This window comes from Dermacentor silvarum, chromosome 11 (assembly GCF_013339745.2).
Source record: "Dermacentor silvarum isolate Dsil-2018 chromosome 11, BIME_Dsil_1.4, whole genome shotgun sequence".
NCBI classification, from domain to species: Eukaryota; Metazoa; Arthropoda; class Arachnida; order Ixodida; family Ixodidae; genus Dermacentor; species Dermacentor silvarum.
The window spans coordinates 31,386,757-31,401,744 of NC_051164.1; the positions used below are offsets into that span (position 1 = coordinate 31,386,757).

General features: G+C 47.6%; 1 protein-coding gene and 1 long non-coding RNA gene across 2 annotated transcripts in view; one reads left to right on the forward strand and one right to left on the reverse strand.

Moving 5' to 3' along the window:
- LOC119432494 (ATP-binding cassette sub-family A member 2) overlaps nt 1–14,988 on the reverse strand; it is a 235,232-nt gene that overhangs the window by 165,198 nt on the left and 55,046 nt on the right. Inside the window, exons 5-6 of the mRNA XM_049658514.1 lie at nt 13,628–13,880; nt 11,792–11,844 (exon numbers count right to left, since the gene is read on the reverse strand). Coding sequence (XP_049514471.1) covers nt 11,792–11,844; nt 13,628–13,880 — 306 coding nt within the window. The remainder of the gene's footprint in view (nt 1–11,791; nt 11,845–13,627; nt 13,881–14,988) is intronic.
- Nucleotides 771–2,376, forward strand: LOC125941385 (uncharacterized). Its single transcript, XR_007464220.1, has 2 exons — nt 771–1,217; nt 2,243–2,376. It is a non-coding gene; the product is annotated as an uncharacterized LOC125941385 (long non-coding RNA).

Genomic DNA, 14,988 nt, shown 5'->3' on the forward strand with positions numbered 1-14,988 from the left:
CGCCACGCGCTACGCCGTCACCCGAGCGCTCCCTACAAGCTGCGCCACAGATGTTGCCGATTTTCTTTTACGCGACGTGATTTTATTACATGGAGCTCCGCGACAACTTCTCACAGACCGTGGCCGGACATTCCTGTCAAAAGTTATCGCGGACATCCTGCAGTCCTGTGCCACGAGGCACAAGCTATCCACGTCATACCATCCGCAAACTAATGGCCTCACGGAGTGTCTTAATCGCACTCTCACAGACATGCTCGCGAAGTATGTCTCTTCAGACCACACAGACTGGGACCTCACTCTGCCGTTTGTCACCTTTGCCTATAATTCCTCGCGCCACGACACAGCCGGCTATTCCCCATTTTTCCTCCTGTTCGGCCGAGAACCAGCACTGGCCCTCGACACAACTCTCCCTGTTCACGCGGCACCCACCAGTGAATATGCACTTGATGCCGTCGCCCGCGCTGCTCACGCAAGGGAAATTGCCCGTGACCGCCTTTTGAACTCCCAAGAGAGTCAAAGGCGTTTGTACGACCAGCGACACCGAGACGTGCACTTCCCGCCTGGTTCTTTGGTGCTTCTATGGTCTCCGTCGCGTCAGGTCGGCCTGTCAGAAAAACTGCTGTCGCGTTACACAGGCCCCTACCGAGTGCTTCGTGCCGTGACTCCCGTCACATACGAGATCGCCCCTGACGCCCCATCAGCTTCCCAGTTCAGCGATATCGTGCACGTTACACGACTGAAGCAGTATCACCATAGAGAAAGAAATTCAACAAGAGGGGACACTCGGCAAAAACTGGCAACAGGAAACACGTCACCATTCGTCACGCTATACTTTTGACACCGAACGTTAGCTGCCGCGAGCATCGAAAAAAAAGAAAGTGAACTTAAGTTAACAGGCATTCATTTATTTTTTTAATTCTTTGCCGCGAAAACTGAAACGTTTTGCGTATAAATGAACTTAAGCTTTGCGACTTATTTTCCTTGCCTTACCTAGCCACAGATCAATGACGCGCCAGATACATGCGTCATCCGCCAGACACTCCCCCGAAGCCAGCGAGGATGGCTGCGCGCGCGTTTGAGCGCTCGCGCGCGGCGACCCGTCTGTCTCATTCTTTTTTTCTTTTTTAAATGTAACCTGGTTTATTGGGCTCTCGGCGTATTCTTGCGTTCCTTCTGCACTGGGACAAGACACCACTGCACTATTGGACTACGGCAAGGTGAGAAATCTTGTTTCACAGTCTACGACGCAAATATATGTTTACGGCACGGGACCGAGACTTAAGACGCAGTTAGCGAAAAACAGCTCGGCCATCCTGGCGCAGTTAATTTGAGTAAATGAATCGTGCTGAGACATGTTTCCGACGCTTCCTAGGGGACTATTGAAACTTATTTCGGTTTTTGAGCCACACTGGCCGCACAGGGCGCCGTGTCGCAGTTAGCGAGAACTCAGCCGTGGTGTGTAGTCTAGTGGATCTTGCTAGGAGAAGTTTGTGCTGCCTTCTCTGACGCCAGACATTACTGAAAAGTAATTTCGTTACTTTCTGGGGTACTTTTGAGGCACGCTGGCCGCACAGCGCGCTGTGACGCAGTTAGCGATAAGCAGCTCGGCCGTGGTGATAAAGTTTGGCGTGTAATGAATCTTAGAGGGACAAGTCTGTGACGTTTTTTGTGGCTCCGCAACAACATATACCTTCTTTCGGTACTCACGCCTGTTGAAAACGCGATGGGCGATTGCCAAGAGTGATAACATGGGGTGTGCTGCTGGCGCCGGCAGAACGCGCGAACGACGAACATATCAGAAACTTCAAATTCGAAAATTACGTCTTCTAATGGACTAAAAAAAGGCATTGCACCCACGCATTTGTCATGAGTGCCTGTTGCGTCCGTCTCTGTGTATGTCGCGTACCGTCGCGTCGCCCGAGGCCAAGTTTTGGAAACGCGAAGTCGCTCGTGTATTTGTGCTGCCTAAGTGCAGGAAATAATACCCGGAAATTGGGGAACGCTTGGAAATCAGATGTTTTCATATATGTTCGGGATGAGTCGGGTATTTTCTACGCCATGTATGTAAAAGCGCATTGCGTTTTTTTTTTTTTTTTTTTTTTTGTAATGCCGTCCATTCACCGCTTTCGCACGTTTCGCCTCGCAGTATTCCTATGTCTAAATACCAAAATGACTCATGCTTGTAACATGCTGTTACGTGCTTGCAAATGTAACATGCTTGTAATTTACTTTTTTTTTTCAGCTGGTACCGTCCGGTGGAGCTTCATACAGGAACTACTGCCTTACCTGCTGGTGTCACAACGTTGGATGAACTCACAAAAAGCGCGGAACGAGCTTTTATATAGAGCAAAATAAATATTTCCTCATTGCACAAAAGGTCTTGCGTCTACTTTGTGAAATTGCACGTGGCACAGATTCGATGGGACTTTACGAGATCGTTCGCAATCATTTTTACTAAATAATAAACCGATTCTGCACGAAGAGCAAAAAAAAAAAAAAAAAAGGAAAGGGGGGGGGGGGCGCAGCCGGCGTGCTAGCTTGCGTTCAAAATACGCGCGCCCAAAACCGAAACCGGAAGTGATGCAAGTGATCGACACCGACCGCTTGGCACGCTGCAGTCAATTCGGCCGCTGGGCCCTATGGGAGTGTCCCCTCTTGTTGAATTTCTTTCTCTATGGTATCACCCTCCCAGTGATGACATTTAAACGCTCCGGGACGTCGCTTCTGCCGCCGGGGGATTATGCTACACGCGTGTGGTATTTGATTGTTTGACCGAGGCGCGCGGGCGCCATCACTCGAGAAAAGAAGAGGAAGAACGAGCTGGGCTCGCGCTGTGAACCTGACCGGTCAGCGCTGCAACCGCTGTTGTAAATACATCCTGTAAATAGTTGCCCGTCTTACTGACTCGTTCTTCGCGTAACAATATGATGCGCACATCGCGGTTAGCCTGTTTTAATTGTCATAGTATTGGCTTTGAAAGCTTTAATTTGCCGAATATCACAGTTGTACCAGCCAGGGGGCTTTCAGAAAGTTAACGTGCCACTGGCGCTTTACTGTTTGCCCGTGCAGAACCGCTTTATGCGGCCTTGCTGCTTAGGTGCTGTCCCTGTGCCACACATTTCATGCTGCATATTGCGTCGTTTCGTAGCGTGGAATGAGCTTCTCGCGTGATATTTGCCGAAAAGAACATGCATAAATGCGTTTGATGATTCAGCAAGTAGAAATGAGATTGATACAATTTCCTCGGACTTTTATTCAAGTAATTAGAAAATCGACCATTCTCGATTTTCTACTTTCTGGTTTGTCATGAAGGGGAATGAACCGAAGCGAGTGGCCTCACTTTTGTCAGTAACAAACATATGAAGTCGACAGATAATTAAATGAAGGGGAAGCATAAAGTAAACTAATTGTATTCTTACTTTAAGTGTAGAAATGATAAATGAAAGCGAATTGGAAGTGTACGAAAAGTCAACTTGTCGCTGCTGTGGGCCAAGCCCAATACCTCCGTATTCCATCCGGAACATGTTCATCTCTGGTTGCCTCATAGACGGGCATGCTTAAGTTAGCGAGTTAAGGCTAGGGGTCATGCAGCGGCCAGGTGCAATAAGAACCAGCTGCGAAGGTAAACTAGATTGTCCGCAAGATCACCAATAAAAATGTCCTTTAGGTGTCAAATTGCATGAAAATGCTTTTCGGTACTACAATGACAATTTGCCGACCTCTGTCGGCTGTTATCCAAGCAAAACGTACTGCTCGATTCAATACGGTATTCAAACGTGCATCGCCGTAAACATATATACTGTAGTGTACGTAAGATGCTCGCGCAGATACGAGATTTTGCAACATTTTTGGGTCGTGCGTGGACCCAAAGGTGTCCACGCAGACGTTTTCTTTTCAGACAATTTCCACGCAGACAATTTTTTTCCCGCAGACACAGTGGTGGAAAAAAAGTTTGAAATGCTCGTCACAATATGATTCAGTTGCAATTATTATTCAAGTGCAGTAGAAATACAAGTATGAGTAATATAATGGGGCTTAAAAGATAATATGAAGCACATTATGTAAAGTAGTGTAATTTCAGATAATTCTACAAAATGTACAAACTGTCAATGCGAGGTGTCCTACAGCTGCATAATAAAAAAAATCACGTAAACTTTTTTATTCACATTGTCTATTTCAAGATCGTTCTCATACAGATCATTCAGGACAACAGGGAGAGAGTGTCGAAGTATCTGCGCACCATAATATGTTCGGGAAAGCGGCACGCTTCAAACATATCCATTATGTGTAGGGTAAATGCGTGCATTCAATGTTTAGTGAGCAATATCATGTAGAATCGTTTCAGGGGTGGTAGAATTTTGTTTGTACTTTATTGCCAGCGTATATGCGTAAAGACTTGGAACGGAGATAAGGTTAAAGCACTTCAAAATGGGTTCAGTATGTGCGTAGAAAGGCTCGCCAGCTGTGTGTCCAGTGCTTTCTTTTGAAGCGTATGCAGACGGTTTACGTTTGTTAAAGTTGTTTTACTGCAAACACGCAAGCAATAATTCAAGTGAGAGGCAAACGGCGCATAGTATATAAACCTTTTAACAATAGACGGTTGAAAGAAATGGACTTTTGCCAATATGCCGACAGCTTTTGATAACCGAGTATTTATATGATTGATGTGAGTATCCCAGGACATCTTATGAAAGTATACTCGAAGTGTTTAACTGAGTCAACCACTTCCACGGCAGAATTTTTAAGAATTAAATTTCCTGCTAGCGCGGCGGTCAGTTGTCTTGGAGTTAAAAGAGTGACTTTGATTTGTTAATATTAATTTCTATTGAGTTCAGAATACTCCATGTGCTCACATTTTCAATTCATTTTTCAGGCAATTTCAATCAATATGGCGGAATAAAAGGGTTGTGTCGTCTGCGTGCGTGATATATGTAGGTTTCCGGTTTATGCAACTAAAATAAAACATAAAACATAAAAATTGAACACCAAAGGCGAAAAATACTCCCTTGGGAAACTCCAATGTTTATCGCTTTTACTTCCTTATCTTGTTGTCAAATTGGCGGCAACGTTTATAAAGTCTGCAAAAGATCCTGCGCGTCTTGGGCGTGAGCGTTAGGCCGCATGAAGACAATACTGTTTCTGCCAATTCGATCATTGACAATAAATAAAACAACTCACGCGCTCTACTATTTACCCCGGCGATGATGATGATAATGATGAAGATGATTTATTGGCATCCCCTTCCAAACGAAGCGGTGACAATTATTCACGTAGTCTACTTGAGCAGCAGTGCATATGCCAAAGCAATATATGAACAAGCATCACGACAACCACGTTTTGTGGTATCGTCGTAAAATAAGGATACAGAAATGTCGCGAAGGATATCGTGCCACGTCTAATTAGCGCGGACCACTAAACAAAGCAAACCGGTTTATCGTTCGAGCATCGAATGTCACCGTAATATAAATCAGTGTGTAATACTCGCAGAGCAAGAGATCAACGCAACCAGTTTCTCTCCACGCACTGAATCTCTCCTCATTTCGCAAAGTTACTTCAACAAAGTTATTTGTACTCTTCACAATTTAAAGACCAAGGTTTTACCCAGAAGTTTGCCGAGTATCGCAGGAGATTACGCTTATCAGTTTACTATATGTATATTCTGTTGCGCAAAAAGACAAAAAAAAGATATGTGAAAGTATTCTTCTGAATAAGAGACAGGAAAAAAACGATGCAATCTTTGCGCCAAATCTGGCTTATATTTCCTTTCGGAGGACTGACAAAAATTGCTACGTTGATGTCTCTGTGCGGAACGGTGCGTTTAGCTGCTGTTATATGAGATACTTTCTTGTGAAGTTCTTTCCATTGAAATGTTCTTGGTATTTCATTATGGCTAAACAGATTTGCTTTGAACAGCAAAAATATTCAACTGATCAACGACCCATTCAGTCACATAAATGCTTTGCTAACACAGATAGCCGGTGGCAACAAACCCTTGCTTACGTAAGCATCAAACTCTTATACACATTTTTTTATCCTTGAAGGCATTTGGTTGTGCAGCTGACATGTAATACTGCTCTTATAAAATTCTTTAAATAGTGGTATCCGCAGTATCTGGAGACGACTGCATGGCACGATTTGTGTTAGATGCTGGTGCGAAATTTCACGAGTCATGAGCAGCAGAAAACATTCTTATACCAGCTGGTTAATGTGTTGCGTGAATACGAAAAGAATGTTTAAGACCCTTCCCTGAATATGTGAATCTACTTGCCCAAACAGAATAAACAGTGGTAAGATAACTACAAACAGACCAACAGGTCCTTATACATAAAACGTTTGTGTGGTGCGCGCGCCCTGTAACATTTATGGGTATGTATGTGTTAAGGCCCTCTCTAGCGTCATTATGTAAGGAACTCCATGACGTGGGACAAAAAGCACACTGAAGCAATGTTGTGTCTGTTAGCATTCAATCCGTACCACCTTCGTAAGGCGTTCGTCCGCGAGGAAGTTGCCCTGCCACTGTGATTGACGGATTTTGCACACCCGCAACCGGTGCACGCGCCAACGCCGAGTTTTGCGCCTCCGCTTCGCCGGGTCATAGCGCAAGAACTGAACGAGGTTTCGCCTGAGCATCACCAGCGCGTTCCTGCGGCTGCGCCTAACAGCTACGCTGAAGTCATTGCCAGGCTCCAACAGATCCAGACGACTGTGCCACTCAGCTACACGGAAGTAGTCACCCAGCCTAAACAACTACCTCAACGGGGACCTCTCACGTACGCCGAAGTCCTCGCTATGCCCCGACAACAGCCTGCCCTACAATCACTTCACCAGCTGCCACGCCCAACGCGTCCTCCCACATGGATGGGACCTGCCGCAGCGACTCGGTGGCTTACAGCGGACAATCGGCCGATATGTTTTCCGTGCGGCTACGCAGGCCACGACGCAACGTCACTGTAGTCGCGTGCTGTCGCCTAGCGCTACACCATATGCGCCAAGTCCTATGGTGGGCTCTCCGCGCTCATGTTACGACGATGAACCTCGGGCTGCGTCACCACCATTCCGCCGGTCTGCCAACACCCGCTGCTCACCTTCTCCCCGCCGACGCTCCCCATCACCGAAGCGGCCCCGTCCCGTAGCTCGGGATGAGGAAATCTAATCGTCGCAGCCCATCAGACAAGGGCTGCGACGCCGTCGAAACGCGAAAGTCCTCAACGTAGCCCAACCAATGTTATAGACGTGTTAGTTGACGGTGTGCGCACATAGGCCCTCGTGGATACCGGAGCCGCTGTATCAGTTATGCACGCAAAGCTTTGTCGCTTCCTTCGAAAGGTCACGACGCCCCTTGCCGGATTCTCCCTCCCCACAGCAGGCGCACAGTGTATTCACCCGCTAGCGGCGTGCACCGCTCGTGTTCTCATCGAGGACGTTGTATACGCCATCGAATTTACTGTGATTTCTTCGTGCTCACAAGAAGTTATCCTGGAGTGGGACTTGCTTGCCCACCACAATGCTGTTATTCATTGCGCACGGGCCGAACTAGAACTGTCGCCGGTCTCAGATATGACGCCTGCCGATAATGCTTCTTTTGCGAACAAACTTCTTGTCAGGCACGACACGAACGTTCCTCGCAACTCGACAGTGATTGTCCCAATGCATTGCAGCAGCCTCTCTGACGCCATCGCACTACTTTCTCCGTCTGGACGCTTTTATACTCGAAAAGGTCTGCTGCTTCCTTTTGCGACTGTGAACGTCAAACAGGGCTCCACAGCTATTTTAGTCTGTAACCCCTTCTCATACCCTGTGATGCTGCTTCAAGGCGAATGTCTTGGCCATGTGGAGGTGATCGACGACGTACAAATTACGGATGTTCCGGAAGCCACGTCCTGCGCCAGTTACAACACACTCGGTTCTCCCTCTACGTCCGACCCTTTGCCCACAATGTGTTCGATTCATATATTGCCGTTGGCCTCACCCTAGCTCAGCGTTCTCAGCTTCTGCGCATCTTAGACGAATTTAGTTCTGTTTTTTATGTCGGGCAACCTTCCCTGGGCCGGACGTCTGCTTTCACGCACCATATTGACACTGGCTTCCAACCGCCACTGCGACAACGCCCATATCGCGTCTCTGCCACAGAACGTCGTGTGATTAATGAGCAAGTGGACAATATGCTTCGCAGCGAAGTGACCCGACCCTCGAACAGTCCATGGGCATCCTCTGCCGTCCTTGTTACGAAAAAAAAAGACGGCTCGGTACGGTTCTGTGTAGACTATCGGCGCCTGAACAAGATCCCTCGCAAAGATGCATACCGGCTGCCGCGAATCGATGACGCTATCGATAGCCTACAAGGAGCAGAATTCTTTTCATATCTAGATTTACGCTCCGGCTATTGGCAAGTACCCATGGCTGACGTCGATAGGCCGAAGACAGCCTTTGTCACACCCGACGGCTTATACGACTTTCACGTCATGCCGTTTGGAATACCCCAGCAACCTTTGAACGCATGATGGACAAAGTTCTGTGCGGTTTGAAGTGGCACACGTGCTTATATTATCTCGACGCCGTTGTTGTTTTTGCCTCTGACGTTCAACGCCTACGGCGTGTTTTGACGTGCTTAGCAAACGCTGCCCTCCAAATGAACCCAAAGAAGTGCCGATTTGCAGCGCGGCAGCTCACAATACTAGGTTACGTCGTCTCGAAGGATGGAATCCTCCCCGATACAACCAAACTTCGTGCCGTCGCCGAATTCCCTAAACCGACGTCCGTCAAAGAACTGCGCAGTTTCGTAGGCATGTGTTCCTACTTCAGGCGCTTCATTCGCAATTTCGCCACCGTCATATCGCCCCTGACAAAGTTCCTTGGAAGTAACGGACCCCTCTATTCGTGGTCGTCCGAGTGCGACGAGGCGTTCGCTATGCTCCGTCGTTTGCTGACGTCTCCTCCCAGTTTGCGCCACTACGACCCAACGGCACCTATTGAGATGCCAGCGGTGTTGGCCTCGGTGCTGTCCTAGCGCAACGCAAACAAGGCTTTCCTGAATATGTTGTGGCATATGCAATCCGTACGCTAAGTAAAGCCGAGACCAATTACACCGTGACGGAAAAAGAATCTCTGGCGATCATCAGGGCGCTTACTAAGTTCCGGCCCTATTTGTATGGTCGCCAATTTGATGTCTTCACGGACCACCATGCACTATGCTGGCTGTCGTCATTGAAGGATCCCTCAGGCCGTCTCGCCCGCTGGGCGCTTCGCTTACAGGATTACGATATCCGCGTACTGTACCGCAACGGATGCCAGCATGCTGACGCTGACGCCCTCTGACGTTCTCCCTTGCCTGACGACAATGCCTGCTGCTCACTATCCCAGCTTGACGCTTCTTCCATCGACATTGGGACCATCGCTTACGAGCAGCGCAAGGACCCCTGGATTGCCTCCATCATAGACTTACTTGCTGACCCGTCATCGTCGCCAAGCACTCGTGTTTTGCGCCGTCAAGCTCGCCATTTCTCTATTCGCGCCGACCTGCTTCACCGACGCAATTACACCTACGACGGCCGACAGTGGTTATTAGTACTACCTCGAAGCCTGCGTTCTGTAATCAGCGCATAGTTCCGCTCAGATTCACAGTGTGTACACTCGGAACTTTTCAAAACCACCCAGCGCCTCCGACAACGCTACTACTGGCGAGGAATGTACAACTACGTTCAAAAGTTTGTTCGCTCATGCCCCGACTCCCAGCGCCGGAAATCTTCCCCCCAGCTCTCGCCAGCTGGTCTGCAGCCTCTACCCTGCCCTGCCTGGCCGTTCGGGCGCGTTGGCATTGATTTGTATCGGCCACTTCCCTTTGCGTCGGCTGGTAACTGCTGTGCCATTGTGGCAGTAGATCACTTTACACGATACATCGAAACCGCCGCTCTCCCAGCAGCTACAGCGCGCGATGTTGCCTCATTCCTGCTTCGCAGATTCATCCTGCGGCAAGGTCCACCTCAAGAACGGCTCAGCGATCGCGGACGCGTCTTCCTGTCGGAAGTAGTTGAAGCGATTCTCAAGGAGTGCCACGTTGTTCATCATACGACTACGGCGTAGCATCCTCAAAGGATTGGCCTCACAGAATGCTTAAACCGTACGCTTGGCGACACGCTTTCAATGTACGTCACCTCCCACCACACTAACTGTGACGCCATTCTGCCCTTCGTAACCTACGCGTATAATACCGCTACGCAGAGCACCACTGGATTTTCTCCCTATTTCTTACTGTATGGTCGACACCCTTCGCACATCAACGACTCCATTCTACTGTACCGGCCGGATGCATCCGAATGCGTGTCTATTTCTGCCACGGTCAGGCATGCAGAAGAGTGTTGCGACCTAGCACGGGCCTTTACTTCCGATAATCAAAAGCGCCAGAGGAGCACTCGCGGTGACGCCACTTCCACGGTCACCTTCGATCCGGGAGCGCTCGTGTGGCTCTCAGTCCCTTTCACTGCCCCTGGCCTCTCATCACAACTGGTCCCGAAGTATGAAGGCCCCTATCGTGTTCTCGAACGCGCATCTCCTGTGAAGTATGTAATAGAACCAGTTGAGCCATCTTCAGACATGCGCCGCCGTGGACGAGAAATTGTCCATGTGTCGTCGACCGTCTAAAGCGTTACTACGACCCGCTCATCGTGACAAGCTGTTAGATCGCCGGACGGCTCCTTTATCGCGCCCGGGGGTGATTGTAGCGAAGACAGACGCTAGTGGATTCAGCGCTACTTGCTCTAAACGCAAGCGGGTCGAGCGCTCTCGTGCTTGGAAGCTGTGACTGCCCTGCCCGTCGACGTTGCGCTGCTCCGAGCTCTGCCAAATAAACACCTTTAATATATATATATATATATATATATATATATATATATATATATATATATAGTTCAAAAATAGAAGCACGTAGGCAAAACATAACAAGACTTCACTGACGTTTCGGCCGGGGTCCGGCCTTCATCAAGCGAACGAGCCCGGCCGAAACGTCAGTAAGTCTTGTTATGTTTTTCCTACGTGCTTCTATTTTTTGAACTACTTCTGTGCCGGCTCCGGTTACTCTTTACTTCACTGATATATATATACTATATACATATATATATATATATATATATATATATATATATAAGAAGTCAAGCAACAATGACACCAAGGACCACATAGGGGAAATTACTTGTACTTAGTAACTGAATTATAACGAAATGATAAATAAATGAAAAATGAAAATGGATGAAAAAACGACTGGCCGCAGGTGGAGAACGATCCCACGTCATCGCATTATGCGTGCGATGCTCTTACCATTGGGCTACCGCGGCGCCGTTTTCCCATGCAGTTTCTGGGGCATTTATGTTTTCACAACTAGAACTAACCCTGGCAGTGTTAGCCAGCGCTGGCTAACACTCTCAGGCTAACACTCCCAAATATAAATTTCATGTAGTGCAATAGAGTGACATGAAATTAAAAATTTTTAATTGTACATATCACGCATTTCATTGCGTAAATCTTGCATCTGTAGTATAGTGTAACCCCTACTTCGAGTGGCATTACTTGTAAATTTTCGTGCAGACGACGGTTCTTGAATTTGTGAGGACAATCTACAGCATGGAATTTTGTCACTATTTTGTTAGCACTTGTAGCATATGATTTTGTTACATATTTCGTTATACATATTGATGTGTCAACCTGACTGGGAAACAACCACATTGTGATTTGGTCAATCACATGAATGCTCTCTGAAACAATTATATTTGAAATAAAATTTGTGAAAAAAATTACGTACCTTCTACTGGTCGTTCTCGGTCTTTTCCTCCTGGTGCCCAGTCCAGGTTTATCCTGTAAGATAACACAGGACCACAATTATGCGAAGAGGCCACTGGGGAAGATGTCGATTTTAATAATGTAAAACTATTTTGATCTTTTTTGAACAGATACATGTCTCACTGTGTTCTTCTGTAAATTGCATCACGGGGATAGTCTAAATCTAAAGAAATAATAGCTACCTTGTACTGCTCCTCAGCATGCACCCAAGTTCACGACGTTCCAGAAGGGGCGTATAAAACGTAAGAACTTTATGGTATTCGGCAAACAATTGTCATACTTGTACATTAAAAGAACGAAAAAAAAAAGTCACAGGCCTGCGCGGCACACTCAGCACACAGCGTAAGCTGGAGGAGCCGCTCAAGAGTAGCTCCAATTTGGGCACCACGCAAAACAGGGTCTTCGCGGCAGTCTGTTCGCCTCGTTTCGATGAGAACGATCTGAACTGTCCGCCCGGCATCGCCTGCGAGCTACAGCTCGTAATGCTCTCTGCGCAGCAGTCTGCTGAGCCTTACAACTGCAACTTACATGTCAGGCACGCCGTGTTTGCCGGCACCTTAACTAGGTGGCGCCACCATACTGGCGGAGGCTCGGCAGCTCGGGAGCGCGTTGATTGCGCGCCTCGTCTGAATCGCATATTGTCGTCTGCGCTGCGGATGCTGCGTTTGCATGCACCTTACCTAGATGGCGTCACCATACTGGCGGAGGCTCGAGTCGTCTTCCGCTGCGCGCTTGCCTTATATGGTATTTTCCGCGGCCCGATAGCAAGCGCTTGCGTGGCTCAGTGGTAGAGTATCTGAGTCCCATGCAGCGGGCGCGGGTTCAATCCCGGCGGGAATCAGGTACTTTTTTCGCGTTTCCGGAGATAGCGGTTACGCGGCGGACCATGTCGGCGGCGGCATCATCGCGACCCGAAACGGCTATTGGAATGGGCCCATAACAGCTTACGCTGTAAAATGGGAACCAAGGTCCTTGATTTCTTGTTAATCACAACCCTATGAAGCACGTGTCGGCATCCTATGCTTGCCAAATAAAAAATTTGTTGTAGTTACAGAGCGCTTAATACAGAAGAAACGAAGTGCATATGTTCAACAGTGTAAACGCCACAACTACGCACAGGTCACAGGAAGTGCGACGTGTATTTACTGTCGAGAATTTAAAACTTGTCCTTCACTATCTCGAAACGAACGGGAGAAATCTGAGCATTTTGCGGACGGGTCTGGATTACCTCCCCCAGTTACCTGTTGACGGGCCAAGGCTAGCTAGCCAAGGCACTCAGTCAGGTTCATCAATAGGTATTCTCAATTCCTCAATTTAATAACAGTATTCTTAAACTGTTAATTCCTATACGTACTTCTGACTGTTGCTGCATTTTAATTTGATTGTTTTCTTTCATATTCTTGTACTTTTTTATTTTGCTTGCATCATATCATTGCTTACGCTCATCGCATGTAATGATAAAGCGTTGTTCTATATACGCGTACTTCGCATGATCCCCCTATTTTCTAATGTAAATTAGAACCATTTGAGTAACTGCTGCTAAGGAGCGTCGTCGATGGAGCGTAGTCAAGTTTACTCTACAGTGGCGTTTTTTACTTTCACCGCTCATGTTCGCGCAAACAAAGCGCTTTGTATTTCAAATTCTTGTCTATCCTTGTCCAGTCGCACTCTAACGGTCATCATGAAATAAACTTGTGTGGCACTCTTCTGGTCTCACTAAATCATTGCCGTGACATGTTCATTGATAATAACATACTGTCAATGATACATTCATTCACTGATATGCAGAGCAACCTACTTGAGGTAGACGTCCTTCATCGAGGCAACTGTCACTCCCATGCCTGCAATGCCGAGCCGTTGGAGGGAGCTTTCGAGCTTCTTGAACATCGCTGGGAACTCCTTGCTGTCCAAAGTGCCCAGCGCGATGGACACCTCTTCTTGCTTCTCATCATCGATGACCGCCGCAGGTGTAGTCTTGCGGACGATATGCATGACTTCATCGAGTTTGAAAGCATGTGGCACCTTGGAGAACGTCACCTTGTATCCGACGCCTGCGTACAAACAAAACGCTGTTAGGGACGAATCGTGCCCACATGGTTCGTGTGCAGCAACATCGTTTAACCTGCCAAATTGGCTCAGGATAGCGGCGGGGTTACGCTGCCGAGCACGTAGTCATGTGTTCAGTTTACTCGTGCAATGACCGCATCCCTACTGGCGGGAATTAAAAAAAAAAACATCATACATTCCTTCGGGAGTGTATACTAATCAGATAGCTGATAGATATAAAGGCAGCGACTGCATATAAGGGACTTTTCGTAGCCTTGCCAAGTACTAGGGCTTCTGGCTCACGGTCTTGGCTGACTACTTTCTGCGGCAACGAAGCGAGAGCTACAGGGGCGGAGCTTGTGCACGCGTATTAGTGCACCAAGTAGTCCGGCAGTGTTTCACAGCTGTTTTTCGTTTATAGAAGCAGCTGCGGAATGAGAGTATACCTTCCATTTATGACGGTTTCGCATTTTCCCAAGTGCGCTAAAAGTAAAGCAGAAAACAATGGCTCATATTTAACAATAATTGGTGTATATTGTCTTATTTTGTGGTTGTAAAAGATGTCTATCGCCTCCCTAGCTGAAACTAGCAGTCCACGAGAATGTGGAACTATTTTTCCCTCAGGAGCGCTCTCACTTGGGTGCGTTTTCCTTTCGTAGCGTTCCATTTAATGCCACAGAAAGTTGTCCGCAAGCTGGAGTGAAGGCTCTGACGCATTCTGCTTTGCAGCACCAACGCGTCGGTTTTCACGACCACCTGTGCTAGCTGACTTCCAACTTGAAGCCGGTATAACACTGACGCGTGAAACGAACTTTGCGAATTACTGGCTTAAAAAGTCGCGCAAACAATGTGTTGTCTATTTAGTTGAGGTAGATATGAAAAGTAACATGTACTCTGTAGTCATTGTTCATAACATGTCTTTATCTGTTTGGCATGAAACGTAACGATGAGTAATTATAAAATAAAAGTTACTCTGTGTATACGTCGCTGGAATACACAACATTTTATTGGGATAGCAATTACATGGACACTCAAATCGCATTTCTGCCATCGGCGTCACCGTCGCCGTGACGTTCCGTATAAATTCCGAGGGCGACAAAATCGTCGCCGCGC